Below are 26,509 nucleotides of genomic sequence, written 5' to 3' on the forward strand. Positions count from 1 at the left end.
TGCTGTTTGGTTCCTAGAGATGAGTAGGTATCACCACAAGGGGGCGCCTATTGCCTTTTTTTTGTTGTACTATTGTACAGAAGAAGAACTAGTCTTTCCATTTTGTTGTAGAAGAAAACAGGTGATGATGAGGTGCAGAGCGGTAAACTAACGTTACTTTTCTCATGTATGAAAATATAATGTTCAGTACCGTGGAGATCTGGCTTTACGTGGACGAAGTTAAATAAATTGAAAGTGTGGAATACTTCAAAAGTGCGTCCTGCTGTTTTGGGTTAGAGTAGCTAACCACCGCTGCTAACTCCATCTCCAACCTCTCACCGCACCGTCACAAAGGCAGCTGGAGCTCAATGTTTTTCACAGATCAGGTCATGCTGTCAACATATTTGTTGACACTTTCAACAAATATGTAAAAAATATAGATTTCTTATTAAATACTGCAGCTATAAGAATCAAACAAACTAAGTATTTGTAAGTTGTCTCTGGGATTTTTCTGAAATGTGTGGTTAGTTTTGAGAAAAGTAGTTTGAAAATACAAATAGAACACTGCCCCAAATGTATGAACTGTACATGCACAACATGTGCAGAGGAAATCATTCTTGCTTGCCCCGCCAATTTCCCGGTAATAAAATCAATTTTCAAGGAGAATGAGCAGAGCACTCATTGTTCTATTTACACAGGATTTATGCTGTAAAAAACTTTAATATGTAATATGTTCCCCACAAAAAGAAAAGAGAAATAAACTCAACGCTTTGAGATTCCGCCAGGGCAACCCTCTTCAGGGCCACCTGGTTAATTAAACCTTTATGTCTTCAGGGTAATAAACGTTCCCCTTCCCACTCTTTTATCCGAATGTTTTTCAATAATTTTTATAAATAAATGTACACTTGTCGTTTATTTAAGCAAGAAATTGCAGAACGACGATAAATACTAAATATTTGCAGGGGATTTTGGTTAAAATAAATAAAATCACATGTGAAAGAATAACAAGGATTTTTGATTAATTCATATTAAACAAACAAAAAAGATCTAACTAATTATTCCCAGGACACAACAGTTTTTTTTAGACAATCCGAAAGAGGATTTATTTGACTCAATTCGTTGTACTGTAGGATAGTTCTCTTTTTTCCATTTCACTTGAAAGCACCAGAGATTGAGACGTGTTCTCTGTCCCACCTCTGACGCTTCAGGTCAGGTAAGAAAACTTCCCAGCTTTATTTTATTTTATTTTATTTCACCTGTGCCGTCACACAGGTAAACACTCTGAAGATTCCGTCAGTAAAGTAGGGGGTTGTTTGACCTCCCTAGGGGTGCCAGGGCTTCCGTAGCCATGGCTGAATCCCAGCTTATGTGCATGGAGGACGGACACATCGGTGTCAAAGTCCCGGAGTCCAAGCCGGAGTTCTACTACAGCGAAGAGCAGCGTGCTGCCATCGAGGAGCTGCTGAAGAATGGCGACGGCGCCTTCAAGACGCGACTCAAGGAAGACAACGCGAAAGACTTTTTATCCGCGAGGGAAGTTAAAGTTCTCGTGAGCACTTTCAAACAATATGACTCTAATGACACCAGCAGCAGCAGCAGGACGGCGGAACAGGGAGCCTCTGGAACCGACGCAGACTCAGGGGTTCATTCTACCTACTGGCCACTGATGTCGGACACCGAGGTCCCGTCGCTGGACATCGGCTGGCCCAGCGGTGGGTTCTTCAGAGGGGTGACCCGGGTGGCCGTGCACACCCACCCACCCAAAGACAACGGACCGCACATCAAGGAGGTGGTGCGGCGGCTCATCCAGGAGGCGAGCAAGGTGAGGAGAGTTCAGGGACCTAGAAAATAGGGTTATTATATTTAATTTATGCCATCCGGAGAGTTTGTTTTACATAATGATGCAAAGCAAAAGATTCAGCTTTTACATTTCCCATATACATCCAGAAACAGATGGAAACCCATTAGAACCAGATGTGCAATGAACAGGACCAAGATTTCTTGAAAGACTTTTATCCACTAAACACTACCCCAAAAGTTAATGTATTTTTTGTTTTGTTTTGGTTTTTTTGGCGTATTTCAGCATGGATTATGCTGAAGCATTGTTTAGGTTTTAGTCATTTTAAATAATGAAAGGTAAATTAATACCAATGAAATGTTTCTTAGCTGATGTATATATAAAATAATTAAGTCAGAGCAAATGCTTTTAATGCCAAAGTGTTAGAAATTAAGTCCAAACATGGGAGTTTCTTTAACATAATGGGAAAACTCATATTTGTATGTCAGCCTCTACAGGAAATGACATCACATTTTCTACAGCCTGAATAATGGGATTTTCTTGTCCCTTTTGTTAGTCAGTGGAGCAAAAGAAAGTATCATGTGACTCTCCTGGCACAAATAATCCAACTTCAAGGCTGAAACTCAAACAGACTCAGAAATATAACATAGAACATTGTATTCTAACAAACTTTGTAACTTACTGAATTCTTTTTCCAGTCATTTTTTTTAAAAACGTTGAGTTAGAATGCTAAAAGAAAAACCCAGCAGTGAAACTATCTGCCCAGGACACACCCACATCTGAAAATCTTACTTCCCTTCATAAGGTGAAGGCCTGTAAGCGTAAACTTTAACTTAGAGACAGCTTTGAGTGATTGTAACATGTAACTTTGGACCTGAATGAGAGTAACCATGCAACAGGCTGCTGCAGTGTTTACTCATTCAGTGCCGGACCTGAGCTGAGTCATCCGTTCCTCTTGCTCACAGTGAGGCAGTGATGTGTTCCCCCCTTTGGCCTGGGCTTGCCTCAGCTTTCCTCTTGAAAAAGTGTGTTAAAAATACAGGGGCATGCATGTGAAACCTGAATTTACTGTTTTTAGTTTTTATTGTTTTATTTCCTAGCTTATCTCCACATTTTCCTGGAACACTTTTGAATTCCCCCCTGTCTTTTTCCTTTGTCTTTGTTCCCATTTTGTCTTTTGTGATTAAATGTGCCTGTTTGGCTTTCACTGTACTTGCCTCAGTGGTTCTGACTTGCTTGCTAACATTCTTACAATTGTTTCTTTGACAACTTCCTGGTTGAAAATGACAACATATTACTGGTTTTCTAAGTGGTAAGGCAACCATTTGCTTGACGTATAGACAGGGACTTGCAATGTATTTCACTGCCTAATCAGTTGTATGTCTTCCAGTTATTATGTTAGCTATAAAGGTAACAACTGATTCAAAGTTTTAATTACTAACTTTTGGTTGTAACCCCAGGAAGAATAACCTGGCTTGTTCTTAGGGTTCTAAGAATAACTCAGAGTAATAGCAATGTATGCTCCTTCTTCTTTTATTGTACTTCTATATTTTACATAGTGTCGACGCATCCTTTTTAGTTCTTAAGAAGTAAAAAGCTTCTTAAGCTTTTTACTTGAGTATATATACATGAGTTTTATATACTCATGTATATAAAATTAAGGCCTTAATATGTCTTAAATTCATTTTAAAAATACAGTAATCACAGGTCTTAAATCTTTCATATTCTATATAGTTTATTTTTGGCAAACGTTTGAGTTGCACGCAGACATATTTCCATTCTGTGATTTGAGGCTACAGCTAACTAGCTACTAATATACCCTTGCTAGCTAGCAAGCTTTTTTGCATCTTGGTGTAAATTTAATGCCACTTGGCTGAGCGGCGTTTGCCTTGGCCACTGGCTCTCTTCTGTTACTAACCATACGACGCTACATGAATTCTGTTTAAAAAGAAACAGCTTGGCACTGCTAATAATAAAAAATGTTTTGTTTTATACATTTTTGTCATGAAGCAGGTTTTTAATTTCATCCATAACGGCATTAAGACGTTTTTTTAATAGCCTTAAATTTTAGTAAGGCTTTTAGTAACACCACAGGGTGTTTTGCTATGAAAATACATTTTCCTAATAGAAAGTAGGAAAATGGAAACTGGTAGGTTTCTGTTGAAACCTGCCAGAAACTAAGCCAGTCAGCATAATTTTGACCTTACAACAGTCAACACACACACTTAAAAGTGATATAGAATCAAAGTACATATTTGTAAGAATTATATGCACATGACTTTATTCTATATAGTTCTCTTGTTTTGTTTGTTTGATTGCAACAGATAAAGGGCAACTGTCTGCAGGCCGTAACTTGTTGCTCCATTTATTACCCTAAGCAAGCCTGTTCAGCATTTTTCCTGTGAGTGGAACCAGCAGGGCTTTTCTCCCAAACAGGAAAAAAAAAAAAACATTTGCAGGCATTTAAAGAGAAATCTTTTCCGTGACTTCACTTTTCTCCCGCTCTTTTCCTGCTAGCTTGTGCAGAGCATGTTCAAACATGCCTTAAAGCTACTTTTGCTTGTTTCTGAAGCATTTACTTTTCAATGGATATTTGATGTGTATTTTAACTTCTAAGCATCTATATGTTTTTTATTGGGTGAAAGCTAAACCTGTAGTTATTACAACCCTTATAGAAAAGAAGGCACATGGTTTTTACACAACAGAAGGACTTAAGACTTAAAATCGTTTTGTAGTTTAGAAGATTCATCTGCAGGATTGGTAAGCCTGTCTAAAAGAAAGCAGCAGAATGAAGTGTGTACTTTAAATGTTTATTTTGAACAAATAAAATATCAGAAAATATAAGAAAACAAAAAAAAAATGATATATCATGATCACAATTATATAAACAAGACTTTGATATCAGATTCAAAATGGAGAAAATGAAGCTTATTAAATCTCACCCTCACTTGTCTCATCCAAATATGTTTCACATTATACATATTTACACATCTAATTTTACTCATGTCACAATATCTGCTCTTGAGCTGTTTGGGGGGCGGGGGGAAACAACTCAAAAGGTCTCTTTAGCACATTATCAAAGCAGGCAAAGCATCAATGGGTTTCAGGGATTTTGGCTGAGAAACGTTAGCTTCACTGCATGGTTCCTTTGGCAGCCTCCCATCCAGATCTTCAGTTTTTCCCTCTATAATCAGAAGGTGGGATTCTGGATGTGGGCCAAAGAAGTGAGCAAAAGTTAAGTCTAAATCTTCTGATTTAAAAAAAAAAAAAAAAATCTTCTGTCAGTGTGTCTAATAGCTTATTAGGGTTTACATTTTAATTAGAGCACATATAGAAACCCCTGAAATCTTTGTTTACTGTGTAGTTTTTTTAACAGACTTGATATAATACAACACCCACCAATTTCACTGTAGGTTTCTAGAGAAAATGTACCAGATGTCGCTGAGAAAACAACATAGATCCACAAACTATTGGGCTTTTTTCTCTCTCTCTCTCTCTCTCTCTGCAGGTCATCGCCATAGTGATGGACATGCTCACAGACATCCACATCCTGCAGGACCTGATGGATGCTGCTTGCCGTCGGTCTGTGCCTGTTTACATTGTGTTGGATGACCAAGCTGTTCCTCACTTCCTGGACATGTGTTCCAGGCTTCAGATTGGCTCGCAGCACCTCCGGGTTAGTCAGCACTTTTACATAGGCATCATTTTAAGTAAAAAAAACAAAAAAGTGCCATCAAAGAAGAAAAAAATTGAAGTTTTGACTGATTTTTATCGAAATTCAACTTAATTTTGAAACGTGAAAGTGATGAGCTTAAATCAAACTTACCAAGGCGTTTGTTGATGTCATTACCAATACTAGGTGAACTTTCTGAGGAAATTAGGTGACTTAATTAAATGGTCAGAAATGCTTCTGTGCTGCCGAGAATTCATAAGCACTACTTTTGGTGGCCACAAGAGGCCGCTAATTGCACGCAACGGCAGACTAGAGTCATAACATTGTGCAAGAAAAAAGTGGAAAAAGAGATTCTCAATAGGATGAGTGAGACGGGCATCTAGATTTAACTGTGAGAGCATCGAGAGGACAGAAGGAGAAAAACAAAGCAGAAAAAGAAACTGAATCCATCTGTCGTACTGCTGCAAACTGAAACTAAAAGCTTAGTTTCATTCAAATGTTTTATTACATATTTGAACAATAGCAACTATTTTTTTTGTCACCAAAAATCCAGAAAAATAACTTTGTTTTTTTTCTCAAATGCAGAATAAACAAAGCATTCATATTTACCAGATTAGGCTAAAATCAAATTCTGTGTGAAACTACATGAAAGTCCTGTGGGGATACATTTCAAGGAGCCAAACCCAAAGAGCTGAATCTTTCATCCTTTTTGTTAATCTTTAACAAGTAAAATAAGGCCTACGTAAAAAACGTAAAGGAAATGGTAAAAGACTGAAGAAATCAATGTATCACTCAAATGAATGTTTTGTTATTTTATTATAAATGATGCTTTATATTGTTCTTACTAAATCTCCAGTGGTGTTTGCAGTTTGATTTTGTTCTGAACTCTGGTTTAAAACATCTCACATGTTGTCTGTGTTATTTCCTGATCTTACCATCTCTTAACTTGTTGCAGTTCATCCGAGCAAGATCGCTTCAAGGAGTTGGCTTCAGTATGTCCTTTGGTAAACTCCCTGGTTCGCTTTTTAGTAAATACATGCTGGTGGATGGAGACAAAGTTGCCTTTGGCTCTTACAGGTAAAAGTGTTTGTTTTATGTCACACAATAAAAAAAGTATAAGAAGTGCAGGCTAAAGAAAGGCAGTCAGATTTAGATTTCTTTATACGTTTTATTCATTGCATCCTCTATAAACCAAAAATTGACGATGAAACAAAATCATTTTGTTCAATGTATTTCAAATGTCTAAATACTTATCCTGAAATGTATTCCCAATACAAGTTAGGGCAATAAAATGTTTGTGAAGATTTTACAAATGGCAAACTCTATTTTAACAAATTCTTGTTACTTGGTGTAGAGTAATTCTTAATCTGGATGCAAAAGCAGCATTATTAAATTCCCATTTTTGTTTATTTTTTTTTATTTTTTTTAACCAATGACGTACGTTTCAAACCTCTCAAAATGTGCTTCAAAGAATCTCCACTGAGAACAGAAATCAAATTGGATCAGTCAAAGTAGTTTAGATTTTGAAGTCGAGGTAATAAAAGTACAGTCTTGATTCATTCCAGCTTTAGCATTGTTAATAGTTAACTAAAGCTGGTATACCTGCTATAATCATGCCTCGCTTGTTAATGTGTCCAAAACAAACAAATCATTTCAAGGTGACGGACGTTTCTTCTATGTTATTTATTAATGTCTTTTCATCAACGTCAATGAGCAATTGACTGTGTCAACAAAACAAGGCGAGGCAGATCGAAAAGTCTTTTATTGTTTCAAAAGGAGACCCAAAGGGTGCCAGCCTAAAGCAGCTTTTTTCAGACACAGAATTAATAACATTAGCTCACATTGCACCACCTAATTATTATTATTATTTTTTTTTAAACTATTTTGTAAGGTTTAATATGCCATGGTATCTCTTTACAACCTTCATGACTACCAATCTGCTCTCGCATTGTAGATTTTAGACGTTAGGAAAATAGTTGTTACTATTAAAACAACATCTTACTTGGTGCCAAAGTCACCAAACTTCAAAGTGTTTCTCACTTTGTTGCCTCTTGTTACTCTTGGGGTTTTAGGTAAAAGAAAGTCTTCTATCAGTTTAAAATGTTATGGTTCAATCCAAAATCCTCTACCTGTCAAAGTGTCCATGTCCAACACCAGGAAACCTCACTGTGTGCCACATGTGGTCACTGTAGATAAAAAGCTGCATATTGTTATACAATATAAAAAAAAACAATACCAATGCTTAGTCCCATTAAACTTAACATTACCTAGTTAAAGCAACAGAGATGATGAAGAGCATTGACGATTGTCTTTATTCTCATCTCGGTTCCAGTTTCTCTTGGTCTGCTTCCCGAATGGACCGAAACATGATCACTGTGATGACGGGGCAGGTGGTGGATGCCTTCGACAGAGACTTCCGTGAGCTGTACGCCATATCCGAGAAGTTGGACCTCTACAAGGAGTTCCACGTCAGTCCCCCTGCTGCTAACGTCACCGCCACTATTCGCTCCAAATTGGAGCCCAAACGCCCTCCGTTACCAGCGACCACATCCCGTTTCCAGGTCAGCCTTGGAGACTCTCGGAATGTTGAAATCCAGGTTCCTGCCCACAAATACTACAATCCCAAATACTCGCTGCTGTTCGGAGGTTCTGCACTTCCTGCAAGATCTCTGCATGACGAAAGACCAAAGCCGGGTCTCGCAGATCTTCATGAAGAGGAGGGAAGGCCTCGAGTGGCCAGCAGTCTTAAGCTAGATCCTCAGAGTCCGTTGTCCTCAGAGGCCCCAAGTGAGAACTTCAAGACGTCAAACAAAGTATCTCTGGGGAAAAAGAGAGGCTTTACTTGGAAGTTGCCGAGAAAAAAATCTCAGAGTAAGCTTTCTGTTAAAAATATAGGAAGTGCTTCACCGACAGAGACTCATCCCAATGAATTGGAAGACGGTGCCACGGTGGTTGTGGTAACCCCGACCAAAGGGAGTAGGAAGCTTTCTAAACTGGACCAAAGAACGCTGTCTCAGCAAACTGTCACCACGTCACATGACAAAGAAAGTAAGTGCCTAATGTAACAAAATCTTCTTCTGTCCCTTCACAAAACCCTTCGGTGAAGGGACAGGACCCTATACCTGTAGCCATAGAGTATGAATGTAAGAAGGTTTGGTTCAATTTTTAGCCTCCTTTCACAACCAAACATTGCCATTTTATACTACCATTCATTAATTTTAAACAAATTCCTGCTTTTTTTACTTAAAACATCATGTGAGTTCTTTTTTTTTTTTTTACTGATAAACGGTCATAAAATGCTAATATTATCCTCTGTACCTATTTATTTATTAAATATAATCAGTCAAACCTTTTATCAAACCAAAGTCACTCCCAAGTCTCCATATGCTGGTGCATATTTCATGAAGACATGCAACCAATTTTTTTCTTCTTTTTTTTTTATTTAAATATAGAAGATTGTTAAGTTATTGGTTGTCAATGCCGTTATGATCCTCCTAAAAGGTATGAACTGCCATGTTTTTGGCATAAAATCGTCGAAGATTTTACAACAGTATTTTGTACTTTCTGCTTGGTCGTTTCTTACCCAGGAAAAATCTGGTGTTTCACCAAAACATTGCAAACATACCAAAATGGCAACAGGCAGAATGATTTCACTGCTATGCAAATCAAAAACAGAATAGAAGTACGCAGAAAAGCACCACAAAAACGCATGTAAAACTGGAGTACTTCTCTCTCTGTTTGCATGAAAATAGTTCACTGGCTTTTATTGTTTGTTTTCATTTAATATTGAAGTGTTTATCTCACTGATGTTTTAAATGATCTTTTTTTCCTTCTTTCCACAGGTTTGAAGAGTCGTCGTCATGGAAAATCAGGATGTAAAACATCCTAAGCTGAACTTTTTTGACACTTTTAATAGTGTAAAGTTACATGATCTTAAAGCAGATGAGGAAATGACTTTAATGAAGATGGTGTGGCACACTGCAGCGTTATGCACGTTTGAATGAAGACCAGATGAATGTCCAGTCCTTCAGGTTTTTATCTACTGGTTTCACATCTGGAGCCTAATGTACCATGAGGCTGATCTGGCAGAATCTCTGGAATCACATATTTGTGTTGAGGCCTTTTTAACCCATCTTGTTATTGGACTGGGTTTGTTTTTTATTTTTATTTTTTCTTGCAAACATGGGTGAAGTTTTTAAAGTTGTTCAGGGAATGTATTTATGTGTCACACTTGTTTATCTAAATTGCAAAGTAAGAAAAACCACATTTATTCCTAGAGAAATATTGTTTGGTTTCAGATTTAAATTAGTTGCGATGAGTTGCATCTTAAAATGTTTTTTCAAACCTATTCAGCCACGCTGACTCTTCAAAATATATCGAGCATATGTTTCTATGATGAATCCTGGTTTGCAAAACAGTTTATACACTACTGATATTGCAGCCAACAGACTACAGATTAGATTTGTATTTATTGAATCCGGTCATTTTTACTTTTGTTTTTGCCCACATATATGATTATGTACTGAACGATGACTCCACCACACTTCTGCCCATGTGTGTTGCCTTTCTTTGCCGTTTGTAGATAGACGACGTTAAGAAAATAGAATTGGTATCTGCTCAACTGACACATTAACTTTCCTAACAATGGGAAATAATTTAAAGTAGAGGTGTTTAAAGAGACATAGACATGCTTTTTAATGCTGAAGATGAGCTACTCTTGAGTTACTACAAACAGTGTGTGAAGTTTAACGGTTAACTGCTCTTATTTATAATAGCAACCATTCAGAAGTCCAACTATAGCGTAAAGGATATGTTTCAAGATTAATTTGACATTTTTATCCAGAATCCTCTGTCTTCTTTTCAGCAACATGATCAGCCTCTGTGTTATTTGTCTTGACTCCGGATGGCGCTACATAAAAAAAAGTTCCCTTTTATTTGAAGTAGGCAGCCCTCATTTGCATGGTGTGTGTTTACAGTGTGTGAAAGTTCATGGTAGCATTCATGTTTTTTCTTTTTCTTTTTTTTATCAGAGAATTGCTTACCATCAGATTACTCTCATCTTGGTGACAGGAAGATGCGATACAGCAGCAGATGTCAGTTGATAGAAAAGCGTGTAAAGATATACACCAGCACAACAACATGGTTGGTTTTATTTCTGTGCACTTGAAATAAAACCACTCCATTAAGTTGTACTAAACTTAAAAATTATATACTGTGATTACCTTTAGCAGACTTTTAACTGTTTTTGCACCATTTCGCACAAGTAACTTTGAACCTTTTTGATTTTTGTGTTACATTTTGATTCACTCATAGTAGAAAACAAGAGATCCTCAAAGCCTTAACACTTAAATCAACGGACATTGTTACCCATTTAGTGGCATGTTGGGTTGTTGGATATAGACAAAGGTTTGATGTCTATCATTTATTGTTTTTGTGGGTTTCAATAAATCCGTTATCCACCGAGTCTATTTAATGCACTAATTAATTTAAATGTTTTGTTCTTTATCTTGTTTTACGTTTGAATTTTTCATGGATTCTTGACTTGAAAGTTTTCCATTTAATTCAGTTTATTTCTTTAGTGCCAATTCACAACAAAGGTCGTCACAAGGTAGTTTGCAAAAAAATCATTTCAATTCAGTCAGATTCCAATTGATCCCAGTTATCAAACAGTAAATTATGCTCAATTAATTATTCAAAGTTAGTTTAAAACATTTTTGGTGTCTTGTCATCTGCCTGCAAGAACTTAGCGCCCTTCATTGTGGCAGAAGATTCAAAAACCATCCAGTCAGACTCGTATGCTTGTTGAAACACAACTGCCCTGTTTAATAGTTTTGTGCTTCAGCTTTGACAAGTTATTTAACAGAAAAGAAACCATTAACACGCTGTTTTTGTTAACATTTCACCATGAACCACAGCAAAACCAAATGCATGACTTGCATTTCATAAACTGACCACGTCACGCTGCTAAACAGTCACCCAACACTCAAAGGGGAACCAGTGCTCTGATGGGAACTGCTCACCGAGCTGTGGATGAAGGCGGGGCAGGGGGGGCGGCAGGCTGTGGTGAAATACTGAAACAGGAAGTTTGAGGTGCAACAGGAAGAGACGTTCTCACAATAATTCACCGGCTAATTTTACTGACACACCAGCAGGCACGAGAATGTGTTATTTCCTGTGAAACATGCATGTTTATCATGCAACACTGCATGCAAGTTTTTCTTAAGCAGAAGCAGGACACCGATCAACTCAAACGCCACGGCTAGCTGCTTGATAAGTGGAAGATTACAGCAACCTAATTATATGAATGTTTTGTTGTAGGTAATGGTGTTTGCCATTGGAAGAATTTTTGTAAAGTGTTTGCAATGAAGTATTTAGTGTCGATAAATTCAGAAACATGACACAAGACCTTCAAAACACTGTTAGCATAGTATTAGCTGCCATGTTCTGTTCAAAACACACAAATTTGAGCTTCATAATTCATACATTACGCTTGTATGCTTTGAAAACCTCACAGTTTAACCACGGAGGTCAACAAGGTCATACACTCATGCGAAGAAACCATTTCGGCTCACATGAAAACGGCAAACAATGAGGAAGTTTAGATGGAATTAGAGAGCATTCAACTGAAAACGCAGCTGTCGACTGGCTATTCCTGAACTTTAAAAGAAAAGAGAAGAATTCAGTTTGGTTTCTATTACATGAATATTTTTAATTCGACAATGAATTCACCGGAACACCAAAAACACCCAAAAAACAATACTGTAGTTACAAAGTTAAAGTGTAGAAGGCATAATGTACATTTTGATAGGCAACACAATACAGCTTGGAATGAAACATTTGAGTGGTAACATCTATTGCACAACCTTTTGACGTTTTTTTTCTTTAACAATTACATACATTATAAAGTACAGACCAAAATAAGATCATTACTCAAACTCATTTCTGTGTAAACTGGCATATTTTACAGGTGAAACTCTTCAGTTGACTCTGTCAGACTAAAGATAAAGGCTGGGTATGGCTTTGAGTGTCAGAGCTGTATGAGAGCTGTGAGAAAGCAGACACGGAGATGTTTTTATTGTATTCATGATAAGATATGACATGTTCTATTCCTCTCTGGGTTGTGAAACTAAATCACGTAAAGACAATCCCACAATGGTAGCTCTCACAACTGCAAGTATCTGACTTCTGTAACAACAACAACAAAAAAGCTAAAGACATTTTTGTTTTGACTAAAAATCTTGTTGCAAAGTTCCAGAGGAGCCCTTGAGGGATTCCCTTTGGTCTGTCACACTAATACTGACTCGTTTGATTTCGTTTTCACCTTTTGGCAAAGTCTTTACTCGGTTTATGAAAAGAGAAGTTCCCAATGTCAGTGTGGTTTTGTTCATCTTCACGCGCCCCTTGTGTCCGCACGTGGCGACGAGGTAATTCCAGGCAGCCGTGAACGAAGGCCGATGCAAAACCGGCGCAGCGGCATCACCGTGGAAGTTCTGGAGACGCCTGCGGCGCTCAGTCCTGAGGAGTTTGGTTTATCACCTTCTTCTTCCTGACTGAAACCAGGTCGTAGAACGGATCCTTGGTGATACTCGCCCTGTTTCCAGTAAAGATGGTTGACGTTAGTTGTTTGTGGATTTACATTTGTTAGACCTTTCGTAGACTAAATCATCCACCATAACTTTAATGTCCTCAACAGAGACATGCTCAAAGAGAATTTCCAATTCCTCCTCAGAATATATTCTGAGTTGACTGATTAGGATTAGCTTGGGGTGAAGAACATCTCCACAGGTTCAAGTATGTGAAACTGCTTGGTGTGTTTGCTGTCTGACCTGATGGCTTCAATCCAGGAGTCTCTCTCTTCAGCGCTGGAGGCACAAATGGTGTAGGACTGATGTTTTCCCTCCACCACCCTGCCGTCCGTCTCCGTTTTACACGCTTTGATTTTCTGCCCATGACTGTTGGGGTTGTACAGCTCCAGACAGTACTACGTGACAATACGATTCGGACATTAGAGTTAATCCAATATAAACAATGAAATGTTGTTTTTTTAAACTAAAAAAATAACTCAAAGAAGTCCTCCTTTCAGTTTCAGACAGCTTTGAGTAGCTTTTTAAAACGAGGACGTGTTGAACATCTTTCTGAATCTTACCGGTTTGCGAGGGTACGGCACTTCCCTCACGCTCAGATTTTCTAGTGGAATGATACCTCTGGGTTCTTTATCCTGAAAAATAAAAATTTTTTGAAGAGACAGATTACATTAGGCTATATTTTATAAGAAGAAAAAGAAGAGAAAAATGTCATCTGAATAAACTGTAATATATAGTTAAAGGAAACACGCTGTGCTTTTAAGGTTGAAAAACACATCACATTTGAATATTTAAACTGTTTAGTTTGTACTTTTTTTATTTTAAGCTCTCAGGGTTTGTTCATTTAAAAGTTTTTCATAAATTAGGGTATGTCGTGTACGGTTGAATCCTTACTGTTGTATACTCGAAGTAGTAGAGGCAGTTGTCTGTCAGGATAAACCATCGCCTTTTCCACGTTTTAACACGACCTCCTGAAATACAAAGACGCAGCAGAAGTTAAACCTATTTTCATATTTGCTGTCGGTTATTATCGGACACTGGCTTGTTCAAAATCCCCTCGCTAAAAACAAAAACTCCTGAGGTTGTTTGCGCCAATTTTAAGCCTTGTGCAACCAGCCCTTTATGTTTCCAAGCAAACAGCCCAAGTTGAGTTATTCTCGAAAGACTTCCTCTGTACTTTCCTGCATTCATTCGGTACATGCTAGATTGGTTAGAGTTTTGTTAATTTAATAAACTAGCCGTGTTAATACAAAAACAATGTAAAACAGGGACTTGCCGAGTTTAAGGAGCCAGCCTTCTCTGTCAGGGTTGAAAAACGTGTGAGTCAGGTCATTTCCGTCATCCTCTGGGATTTTGAAAGGCTCGTTGCGTATGCTCTCGTAGAGTTTCTAAGAGCACAAGAGTTACACGCTTGAAATCAATAGTGGCACAATTGCTCCTGTGGGCTAACCCGTCATTAGCAAGGCTGGTTAGTATAATGAACTCAATGAAAATTAGCCAACGCCTTCAAAACTCACTGCCTCCAAAAAACTAAAGAGTAAGATTCAATCTAAATACATTAAATTCATTTTATGTCGAAAAGTTTCATGGCTGAAATGAGGTGAAGGGTCTTACGGTGAGAAGGTCGTTGGGCAGATCCTCGCCGTTGTTGATCCCTCTGTTCATGGAGATGAATCGCTCCAGGGTGGTTTTGTCCTTCACGTTGGGGTTGTGGAGGCTCGTGTTCAACATGATGATGGCAAACGACAGGATGTAGCATGTGTCTGGGTTTGAAGAGGCATGGGAAGCAAACGTTAAATTCAAAGGAAACCGATCAAGAAAATATTATCTTGCCCAGGTATTTATGTACATCAAACTTTTTAACATTCTGTCACATTTCAACTACCCAATATGTTTTAATGGGCTTGATTATAATATACCAAAACAAAGTAGTGCATAATGTTAAAGTATTGGGAAAATTATTGTTTTGGAGGCGTTAGCATTGTGAAAACCAGTCCCTTGTTCTACCCTGGGCTCTAGGCTTTAGAGAGAGACATTTTCCTTGCTGGAGGCACGGACTGTGTTGAAGTTTTACCCAATTGCAAACGTATGCCTGTGATGCATGCAACGCTCCAGTTTGACGCTATGATGCTTACCAGAAATTGTTTGTGCTGTAAACAGCCATCCTCCGATGCAAAGAGAGAAGTGCCGAACCAAAGGCTTTTAATGTTCAACATTCGGAAGCATTGCATTGCCAACACGAATCATTGCTAAAACTACAGGCAGACTGCAATTCTAAAACAATGACATCATCATTCTGTTCACTGATTGGCCTGGTAGAATATGAGGAATTCAAGTGAATGGGTGAAAGCCCTGAATGTCTGTGAAGCAACATTTTAGCCAGGCTGTGTATTTCTTTAAAAAACTTGTACAAGTCTTTGTGTACCTTTGTATTCCCTCCTCTCCTCTCTCTCTCTCTCTCTCTCTCCCTCTCTCTCTCTCTCTCTCTAAACTACAATAGGTTTGAAAAGCCAGTGCCACCACTTGTCTTCAGAAGTCATGTAATCAGTAAACAGAGTCCACTTGTGTGTACTTTAATCTGATGATAATTGTAGCTGTTCTGCAAACACTTGTGAGCAAACAGCATCATGAAGACCAGGAAACACATCAAACAGACTGAGGATGATGTGGGAAAATTCAAAGCATTGTCATAAAACAATATTTCACACTCTGAACAATCCTTCAGAGCACCGGCCAATCCATCATCCTTAATTACTCTGGGCATTAAACAGCGAAGCAGCCTAGAGGCCCATGGGAACTCTGGAGAAGCTTCATGGAAACACAGCGGGAGAATGTTTTTGAATATCTAATCTGAAAAAGTATGTTGAAAGGAAATCAGAAGAAATCAAATTCAAAGATGGCACAAAGGAGACAATGTAAACAAGTGGAATAATAATGCCCAGGAATACGAAATATAGCTTTAAGGATACGCCCAACATGCTGTGTCTGCTGGAAAAACCAACACCAAAGACATTTTCCTGAGCTGGAACAGGGAAGCTCTAGCATGGCCTTCCTACGTGATTGCACTCGATTGTAATCTCGCTTAACAGCTCCGTCTCATCCACTGACTTGTGTTCCTCAGGTAGAATATCAACCGCCACCAATCAGCGAACAGAAGGAGAAGTTGTGAACGTTGAAGTAGTTTTAGAATTGCAGGCTGCCTGTCGTTTGAGCAACGGCAACGGAGGAAGTGAATGAAGCCGTTCAGTCGGTGCTGGTCACGCTTCCTTGATTCAACATTAACAGCCATCTGGTTCGGTTTGGCATTTCTCTCCTCTTCGCAGTCGAAGATGGTTGTTTACAGCGCAGACAACTTCCGGTAAACTTCAAAACGCCGAACTGGCACATCGCATACGTCATTGCCAAACTTTAGCGATGGGGTAAAATGTAAAACTTCAACACAGTCCATGCCACCAGACCAGAACCTCTTTATTTGTAGATGGTTTTGTGATTGATGGGTACAAATTTCAGTAGCTATGAAAAGCTGGTAAAAGTACTTCAAGATGCCTGCGGTTTTAATTGCAGTGACAAATTGACTCACAGGGGCCAAATACATTTTACATTTGTAAAAAATAAAAAAAAAGTAAATTTCTTCATATTTCACGATTACGTGCTACTTCATGTTGGCCTACCACTTAAAATCTTGATCAAATGCACTACCGCTTTGTGGTTTTCAAGAGTCTAAATGTGAAAAGTTTTTTGTAAGGTTTTTTTTGTAGGTCCATATAAATATATAAATACCATTGAACAGAGACATGGGGAAAAAAAAGAAGTTAAGTCAGAAAGCGGTGAGGATCAAAGCCGTGGTGTCGTCATGTAAAAATATCCCCTCTTGCACTTGCACAAGCTTGACACACACACACACACACACACGTTTGTGTTGCTATCTTTGTGGGGACTTTCCATTGACTTCCATTCATTTCTACAGCCTAAACCTTACCTTTACCCTTTTCCTAACCCCACCCATCACATACCTATCCCTAACCCTAACCAAAACTCAATTCATACCATAGCCCTAAATCTGACCCCTGACCCCAAAAAAGGAACAATTGGTCCCCACAACGTAGTATGTGTCAGGAAAGGTATTACACAAGGTATTACAAACAAACGCACACACACACACACACACACACACACAGTTGCAATCTAGAGAGGAAGTAGGTTTGTTTTAAATAAGCTAACCTGTGGACTGGAAGACATGAGCGTTGCATTCACAGTAGCGTGTGGCGAAGGCCTCCATCATCCGGTCAATTTTCTGAGCTTCACCCGGCAGACGGAAACTCCACAGAAACTGTCTGTCACATAAACACCACAACACGGTGATGTTGAGCAGCTTGTCATCCTGAGATGTGAGTAGGTAGACCGTAGGCTGCTGGTGTGGCTGCTGCACATCCACCAGGTGCCTGCGTACGCTTCAACACGTCAGTTTGACCACTTTGATGATGAGGGCTAAGCATATTTCATGTCACTTTCTTTAAGGCGATGATTGTTGGCTGCTGTTGCAGAAGTTCAACAAAAATATTGAGCTATTTAGGATTAGTTATAGTCTAGACTTTTAAAAATATCTTTCTTATTATTAAACTCGCTTAGTTCTGTTCTGAAAATATATCTGCCTCCGTGCTTACAATGATGTAGTCAGGAAACAGTTGTTTTTTTTTTTGTTTTGCTTGAAAAGGTTACGAATGGTTCTTAATCGAGCTGTTTCATTAGCTCCAACCCCTAATTAGTATCCTGACCTGTCTGATATTTGCGTGAAACAATGACATCACATTTAGATCGTAAAGATTATTTCACTACATTCAGTCACAGAATAAAGAGATTAAATCTGAAACTGCAGCCTTTTCCCTTTTTAACTTTGCGTCTGGTAGCGTTCATTTTCAATGATCATATTCATTTTGCTGCGTTTGTGTCGTGTCTTAAAGCTACGGATGCAGCAAATCATTTTCTGTTGCGAAAACAATATAAAACTTTAGAACATATGTCAGAGAATCGTGTCAGTGTGTTTGAAAAAAAGTTTCATTTTGGTAAAATAAGTAAATAGGTCATTATGCCACACTTTGTAAAATGTCATTTACACCAAATCCATTAGCCTTGTTTGCTTGCCTGTAGTAAAACTCGTATGAACATGCTCTCTAACATTAACGAGTGATTCTGGTCAGCAGAAACAGCCATTAACCAGGTTATGTTAAAAATGTTAGTGACTGTGCTGTGTGTGGTGAAAGGTGTTGACTGGAGAAACCGTAGGTGACTTTCTACGTCGAGTGACATTTTAGAGGAAGCAGTAGTCCGCCTCTCACCTTTGGTTTGTGGTTAGTTTTAGTTAAGGCCTTGGTTATATCCAGCAAATCAAAAACTGCGTTATGAGTTATGATGCTGTGCAATTTTTCATTTGATTATGTATATTTCATCCTTGAATGTCTTATTGGTTTAATCTCTTTGATGCCCATTATTAACAGTTTTATGTGAATTTCTCCTTTTTCCCTAATAATCATTTTCATACAAACTTGTCCTGAGCTTCGGCTCTAGAACTTGTAAACTTTTAGTCGGGACTTTCAGCACTCGAGGAAAAGACAATAACCAGTTTTTATTTGTCTAAGTGTCCATGGACAGGGCTTTCCAATGTCCCTTTTTAAGTTGTTGGCATTGGAAATTTTCCAGTCGACTGTACATCAAAACAAACACTGAAATGCAAGTCTGTGTCTTTCATAAGTCTCAAAATTAACTAATTTTTGTATTTAAACATTTTGTGAATTAGACTAAATTTAAGGCAAGCGGTACAAACTGAGGCATACTTTGAATTTAAAAGGAAGGGTAAGATATAAAACAGCATCCCATCAATCTGCGACTCCGTACTCTAAAGTAAAACAGACTCTCTGTTTTGACTCCGTTTACGTTAATGCCGGTTGTACGTTTACTTAAATACAAAAATTTGATAAAAGCTACTGGAAAGATGGACAAATGGCCCGCTCACGTTCCAATTATTTTTATTATTGTTATTTTTGCTAACTGACACAAAGGTTAGACTGATCAGCCGCTGTGCTCTTCCACATTTGTTTCCACTTCAAAGCACAAAGTACCGGATTGAGTATTTGGACCCACACTCTTAAGTCACACGCGCTAATTTCTTTTAACTTATTAAAATAAACACAAAATCAAAATGTCTATGTCTATTTGATACGATGCTATGCCATTAAACATCGGTTGTTGGATGCATCTCAGCTGAAAAGCTCGAGTTACTGCTGAAATTTGTAACAAGTAATCTTTCACGTTAAATCAGCTAACATGTAGCATCTTTCTACAGCAGCTAAGGGAACTATTACCAATTTGAACTTTACAGAGCTTATTTAAAAAAATGTGAGCTAAACTTTCACATTGAACAATCAGTGTCATACCTTTAAGGTTCATATTATTTCCACACCCACCACCAACTGTTAAATATAAATAACGCGACTATAAACAATTTTTCCGTCATCGCTTTTCGGCGCCCACTCTAGCGCAGCGCCCCCATGTGTCGCACATAGTGCATACCCACGTTTAGTTTCACTGGCTACTGGCGAGCTTCCGGTGGATAAACTGGGACGTGAACATTTGCAGCATTTGCCACAAAGCTTGATCAACCCACAATGCTTAACACATCACATAAAGAAACTGAAGATAAAGGAGACTGACCTGAGCGCCAGGACCAGGTGGAGGTCAGCGAATTCATGCAGCTCCACAAAGGCTTTCAGGGTCTGAAGATGAAGCTCTTCCCTGCGTGACGGAGGAGAGTAAAACCCCTGAAGGTGTTTGTAACGAAACCAGCCAATTACAGCCCTCCTCTCTCTACGTAGCTTACATTATTCCTTATAGTTTGCCCTTTTTGGCCGCTTTTAAATAGAAAAATTTGTATTTTGTAGACAAAGTTCTGAAGATTTTTCTGAATTTTCTCCTTTTTATCATCCACCATTTTTTTCCCCCACTTCTCTGTTTTCTCCCGCCCCCTCCACGTATTCATCCCGTGACCCCTCTGAGTGTCACCTCTCTCCAAGGAACTCTCCGATGGCCGTCTTGTTGAGTCCCTCCTCCTTGTAAAGAAACTCTGCAATAGATTTTGCGCTTCCATCCAGCAGCTTGTTCTCCACCAGGAAATTGATGCCCTGCAGGAAATAGGGGACAGTGTACGTGAGGTGAGTTTTGGAAAATTTAAAGAAAAAAAAAATTCTCATTTTAGCCTATTAGTCATAACAGCTACGGCTTCCTTCATGAAATATATATTATAAATAACACCCTAAACAAAAAAGCTTTTTCAAGCAATTTCTGTGGCTCGCAGTCAGCAGAAATCATTTCCATTATTAGGTTTTGTTGAAGCAGATGCAGTTTTCCAAACCTTACCCTCCATGCAGCATTTTGGTTTCTCAATGATCTCATCTGTAGCTGGTAAACGAGGGCTTACAGCTTCCGTAATTCCAATTCCTTAAACTAATCTCTCTTCCTCTTTCTGCTCCATCGCTGGGCTTTGAGAAGAAAGCCTGATTAAAAACGTACCACTGCGATACACATTTCTGGAATCTGCAATACGTGGATGTCGTGTTTTTGTGATCTAATGTGGTTTCATTACCTGGTAGGTATCGCTGGTTTTCCTTTCTGCTTTAGCTATATTATACTTAAGGAAGCAAAAAGGAGCCATTGAATCAACTGGATCGATCTCAAATTCAACCTAACCCACCCGAACAAAAGTTGCCATCTCAGTTTCTCCATTTTTGATCCTACTACAGTGACATGCTTGACCTTCCAGCGAAACCACAGAAACTTCGCAGTGGCTTTCTGTCAGCAACACAGAGGAGCGAAGCGGAAATGACACAACTGCTGAGTGTGTTCGGCTAAAACACACTTGAGACGGCTAAAACGCAGGGAGGCCTCAAAAAAAAAAAGACAAAGTAAGAGGCAAACTTGTTCATTTTTCATTGATAACTGTGCCCTCGAAACCACAGGTTGAGAAAAAACACGCTTACCTTTTTTGGGTCCATGTTGAATTTCTTCTTCCCGTTTAAAAACCGCTGGTTCTTCTCAATGGTTTTGCTGTAATTCAGAAAATATAATGGAGAACTTTATGTTTTATATACTCTGTCAGAGTGAAAGCTAAATCTGTTGTCAGGTTTGTTCAAATCTTAAACAAAATTGAGACAATTTTTACCCTAAAAACCTACTCAATTCAACTCAGTTTGCTTATATAGTGCCAATTTCCAACAAATGTCATTTCTTTACAAAAAAAAGTAATTTCAATTCAACTGCACATGCATTCCAATTCATCCTAGTCAACAAACGGTGCACTAAGCTCCATTTTTTTATTCAAATTAGCTTAAAAAGTTTCTGTCAGGAAACGTCGCAGATTGCATTGAGTCACCGCCTTGAGTTATTCACTTGTAGCAACAATAGACAATCGCTCGCCTTGTGTTGTTGTCTTTGCATCAATCCGTCACACCAAGCATGCATGTAGCGGCAGTGGAGAGAAAAAAAACTCCCCCTTCAACAGGTAGAAACCTCCAGCAGAACCAGAACCAGAACCAGAACCCGGCTCGGTACCAACAGCCATCTGTCACATCTGACTAGCTGCACCCTGAAGTGACTGGAGGCATTTGCAGTTCATCGCAGAGCATTTTCAAATAATTCAAAGTTTGGGACTTCCCCTGCTCTATCACGACGTCGCATACAACAAGGCCCGATATTATTTCACTATGAATCTGGATCTAAAGTTATTTTCATTCAAACAAAAATGTTATTTGTTTTTGTAAATGCCAAAGGAATCTCCTAAAAGATAGTAAACCAGGTTTACTAAAGACTTGTTTACTTGTTGCTGAATGCTCCTTTAAGTCCTTAAAGGAGCATTCCTTTGTAGTCACTGGAAGAGTCTTTGTTGGTTCTACAGTAATCAAAGACCACGTATATTTGCTAAAAGTCTTTTTGCATCTTTCTGTTAAGCGATTGAGAATTTGTTCTTGGTGTTTAGAGGTTTAGAGGTTGGAAAGGTTCCTCTCCAACGTTGCAATCTCTGTCTTCCTCCACAGCTTCAAGACAAACTATGTCTCTGTTCTGTGGTTCTCAAACTCTAGTTCAAAAACCACAGAAGGCACCTGGACTACCTTCAATGGTACTAGTAACTGAAGTACTTTCAGAGATACTTGAGTTAGTTTTACTAACTGAAGTGCTATTTGACCAGGCTAACTATGATTAGCTTAAACAATTAGATTTACTAACTGAAGTGATTTCTAACCAGGCTGACTGCAATAGCAAGGGGATCTATAAACATTGTAATTTTTTGGCAACGTGTTTGTGAAAGGAATGTGTAAAAATTTGGACGAGTGCAAATAAATCACTGATTTTATAGACGGCCATATTGAACTGTAGGTCAAGGTTGGTAGCAATACATCAATACATCAATACATCAATCCCCTTTTTTTAAACTTTAAATTCTAAATTTGGGTCCATTCTGTTCACTCTTCCAGTTTCACACTTGAGTTTTTTGAACTTGTGTAAAAATAACCAAACATGTACTGAGAATGAGAATCATTTTTAATCGAGTAGCACGACTGAAAAAAGTCCAGATCCAAACAGAACTTTTTCAAATTACCGTCTACGTTGTGGTGCTTTTTACCGCTACAACAATGAATGCTTATTTAAAAAAAACCTGCCATAGTTATTTTTTTTAAAATTCTCTACTTAATGGAAATTTATGCCATTTTACAACTTTTATGCCACGTTTTACACTTGAAGTCTTTGTTGTCTAGTCAAGTTTGTGTAGAACATTTCAGCAACAAGGCGATTCAAAGTGCTCTACGTGACATGTAGTCCAAACACAGCTCTCTCCGTCATATTTCATAACCGCCAAAATAATTAGCATCATGTCTCAGTTTGTGCTAATTTGATATTCTTAACCAAATAACCAAAAGAAGCCATCGTTTCTGATCAGTCAGCTGACCAGTAAGAACCAATCAGGGTTGGTTTGTTGAAGACAAGAAAATAGTAAAAACAAAACTTTGCAGAGAAGAGGGTTCATCACTGCACTGCTAAAACAGCATGTTGAAGGCGACTTACACAATACTAAGTTCAATTCTGTTCAGCTTTGTGCAGAAAGTTGACTTTTTAGATTGTTAGGACGTTTTCTCAAAAATTATTACTGAAATAAGCTTTGTTTTGCCAGATGATTAAGACTAATTAACTAATAAAACAAAAAAAAAGTGGGGGGGGGGCGATAAAAAAAACAACATGTTTTCAAAAAGCCACAGACTTTCAGAAAACCTGCCAGATAAATGGAATGTCTGGCAGATATTTAAGACATCAAATACTCTGAAAGAAAGTGTGGTATGTAAAAGAGGCAAAGGGTTTTTCCCAGACTAGCACTTACTTTTCCTCTGTAGACTCAAAGCTGAGTATTTCTGCCATGACATTGTCTATCTCCAGCTTCAGCTTCTGCAGCAAGAACAAAGAGGTATCAAACGTAGGTCGCATGAAAAGCGAATCGCTTTGGCCTCTGAGGAATGTGACGTCTGATGAAATGTTACCTGGATGTCGTCCAGAAGGTCCTTTTTATACATCTTGATGCTTTCAATCTCCAGCCTCTCATCAGCTGTGAAGTCTGAAGAAACTGAGCAAAATATTAGAACAACAACAAACAAAAAAAAGTCAGTCTGAGTCATGGTTCTTCAACAATTTCCATCATGTCTGCAAATTCTGCCAAAAGAATTTTGGCAGAATATCTAAACCAGAGATTGTCATTTTTACAAAGTATTTTTGCTCTAAATTCTAGTGCAAAATATCCCAGTTCACTTGTAATAAGACAAACGTTACTTCCTGGTAACTTTTCACCAAGATACATGAGCTTCCTTTATGTCAATAATTATTCAATATTGATGAAAAACTGTTAGTTTTTTAGATTGATTATAACCAGAACCTTTTCATCGACATTAAGGAGTTATTGACTTAAAACAAGCTCCTATATCTTGCTGAAATGTTACTTGTAAGTTAGTTTAGTCTTATTTCATGCGCACTGAGATATTTTCACGAGAAACTCGACCAAAAGTACTTGGTAAAATTCAGTTTTTATGCAGTGAAGCTCTCTGTTCTTTTCAATTCACAACAAACGCTAACTCAGTACTTCGTTAAAAAAGAAAAAAAGAAAAGCAATTTCAATTCAACCACACACACATTCCCATTGATCCAAGTTATCCAACAAAGCGTTAAGCGCACGCAGCGGCGGTGGAGAGGAAAAACTCCCCTTTAACAATAATTAATGTTTTAGGAAGCAGAATTTCCCTAGTATGCTGTTTCTTTGTAAATATATTTTTAATGCATCTCCTTCCAGACTGAAAACATGTTCTAAAAGAAGACATCTGAACTCTGTGGTGTTATTATTATTGTGAAACCTTCACACCTGTTAAGACCGATGTCAAGCTCTAAAACCAGATGAGAAAAGTTTGCGCTTCCTGTGGGCTGAGTTTTCCTATAAATTACCTTTCCAGTTAACATGAAACACAAAGAAATGTCATTCTCAAAGGACTTTTGTTTTTTGAAGCTCGTTGGTGAGCTGAAGCAGCACTGAATCACTCGCGTGACCTTCCTCTGTTTACACATGTGATGGATGAAATGCTTCCCCTCCGACTTTGTCACATTCCCACATTGCAAAACGTCTCTTCTCTCAACATGCACAGGCTTTTTGTTCGTCGTGTGTCGCCTGCCCTGACTGTCCATCGGCGCTCTTTATCAATCGGATGTTGAATTTCTTCCTAATGTTCTTGGAAACACATTGTTATCTTAAATTGTTGACCAATTACCTAATATGTCGGACATCGAAGCCATATTTTGCTATTTGGTTAATTAAAAGTTAAGCGGAAGGAAAAAATGTGTAAAAATCTGCTCAAGGGACAGAGATCAAAGGTCTACATGTGTCACAGAAACGCTTTGCAGTTAACTGTCTTCTGGTTACTCAGTTTGATTTGAATGAGAGTTAACTTCCCCACAGCTCTTTTTTTTTTTTGCACTGTTGTAATATCTGCTTAATCATATGTGACCATTGAAACGTTCATGTGCAGCGGCCATTTCCAGTGAAAACTGATTAGCATAAAAGAACAGAAGTCACGTATTTCAATTTCTTATCAGCCAGGAGGGAAAAAACGGCATTAAAAGCATCTTTATATCGTATGTATATGCACATATAAATATACATATGGATATGTATGTATGTATGTGTGTGCGTAGTTGCACAAATGGCAGCTTTCAGCCCTTCCTTAGTGATATGTGACTTGTTTGCTGTTAATGATCTGACCACAAGACTTCCACTTCTCCACCCTTCCTTTGCTCATCTTGAGAAGCAAAAGCTTAAAGGCACAACCCGTCACAAATACACTCAGTCTGGGTTTCTGGTGATAAACAAAGGAAGCTGCAAATTTACAGTAACCCTGTTTGAAACTAATAACTACACCATTTAGCTTTCTAAAGCTTAGATAACTTCTGTTTTTTTTTTTTGTTTTTTTGTATTATTACTTCTGATGCGCAGTCCTATGAGTGACTATGAGTGTCTCTTCTGCATTTTCAGCTGAGAAGGGCCTTTTTTTTCTAAGGCTGGTTGCTAACAGCAACAAGTGCTTACCACTGTGCACCAGTGACATCAAATGTTACCCAAAAGCTGTTTTTTTTTTTCAGTCTAACATACCAGGTCAGACTGTGAACTATATTCTAAGTACATTCATAACACAAAAACCCAGAAAGTGGAGAGCAAATAAATAAAAAATATAGTTTAAGACAATTAATGTTTTAGTAATTTGAGTGATGACTCCTGGTGTCCAAGATCTGAGACTGTGTCACATTGTCATCACTATGTTCAGTATATTAAGAAATATTTAAGAAAAACACACAAAGATTTTCAGATGAACCCACAAAATAAAAACAAGATCTAATAGTACTTCCTCCGTCATTCTACAATGCCGTTAGTTTTTGTTGTTATTGTTTTACAGTTTATATATATATATATATATATTGCATAAAAAGGCAGTTTAAATAAAGGCAACCATTTATGTCCATATCTTAATATGTAAAGTTATCTGATAAAATTTTCAACATACAGCGACAAAAACACCAAAGTGTCTCTTACCCATTTGGCAATCGGTCATTTATGGCCCCAAAAGTAATAAAAGAAATGTTGGCGTCTCTAGAGAGAAAAGCACAGAGAAGTGTTGGGCAGCTGCAGCAGAGTGCTGACTTTAAACCACACCTCTTCCTCATCCATCACACTTCTACAGGACCAACACATGAGCAACTTTTCAAAATAAAGCCTTTTAAAGCACCTTATTCTTTCAACGTCTGCAGACATGAAGGGTTATTTGGTATTAAATTAACATTTAATTTACTGCTAAATAGGAGGTGGATGGCTTGTTTCTATTTCAACTATGAACACATGTGTTTCTA

At 38.2% G+C, this 26,509-nt stretch overlaps 2 protein-coding genes across 2 annotated transcripts; one reads left to right on the forward strand and one right to left on the reverse strand.

Annotated features, from left to right (window-relative positions):
- Positions 1 to 1,150: 1,150 nt before the first annotated feature.
- Positions 1,151 to 10,923, forward strand: LOC103136464 (protein FAM83F-like). Its single transcript, XM_007549733.2, has 5 exons — positions 1,151 to 1,801; positions 5,286 to 5,453; positions 6,406 to 6,527; positions 7,783 to 8,498; positions 9,293 to 10,923. The coding sequence occupies exons 1-5, from the start codon at positions 1,328 to 1,330 to the stop codon at positions 9,337 to 9,339; spliced, it is 1,527 nt and encodes a 508-aa protein (XP_007549795.1). The 5' UTR covers positions 1,151 to 1,327; the 3' UTR covers positions 9,340 to 10,923.
- A 1,213-nt stretch (positions 10,924 to 12,136) lies between these two features.
- On the reverse strand, positions 12,137 to 26,294 carry LOC103136465 (cytohesin-3-like). The gene is made up of 13 exons (XM_007549734.1): positions 26,196 to 26,294; positions 23,611 to 23,693; positions 23,454 to 23,518; positions 21,064 to 21,130; positions 20,090 to 20,208; positions 19,742 to 19,822; positions 17,255 to 17,367; positions 14,648 to 14,796; positions 14,310 to 14,421; positions 13,928 to 14,004; positions 13,597 to 13,668; positions 13,277 to 13,431; positions 12,137 to 13,041 (listed from the first exon to the last, which is right to left on the reverse strand). Exons 1-13 carry the CDS (start codon positions 26,212 to 26,214, stop codon positions 12,960 to 12,962), a joined length of 1,194 nt encoding a protein of 397 aa, XP_007549796.1. The 5' UTR covers positions 26,215 to 26,294; the 3' UTR covers positions 12,137 to 12,959.
- Between the last annotated feature and the right edge of the window lie 215 nt (positions 26,295 to 26,509).

Source organism: Poecilia formosa, unplaced genomic scaffold (assembly GCF_000485575.1).
Source record: "Poecilia formosa unplaced genomic scaffold, Poecilia_formosa-5.1.2 Scaffold32, whole genome shotgun sequence".
Taxonomy (NCBI): domain Eukaryota; kingdom Metazoa; phylum Chordata; class Actinopteri; order Cyprinodontiformes; family Poeciliidae; genus Poecilia; species Poecilia formosa.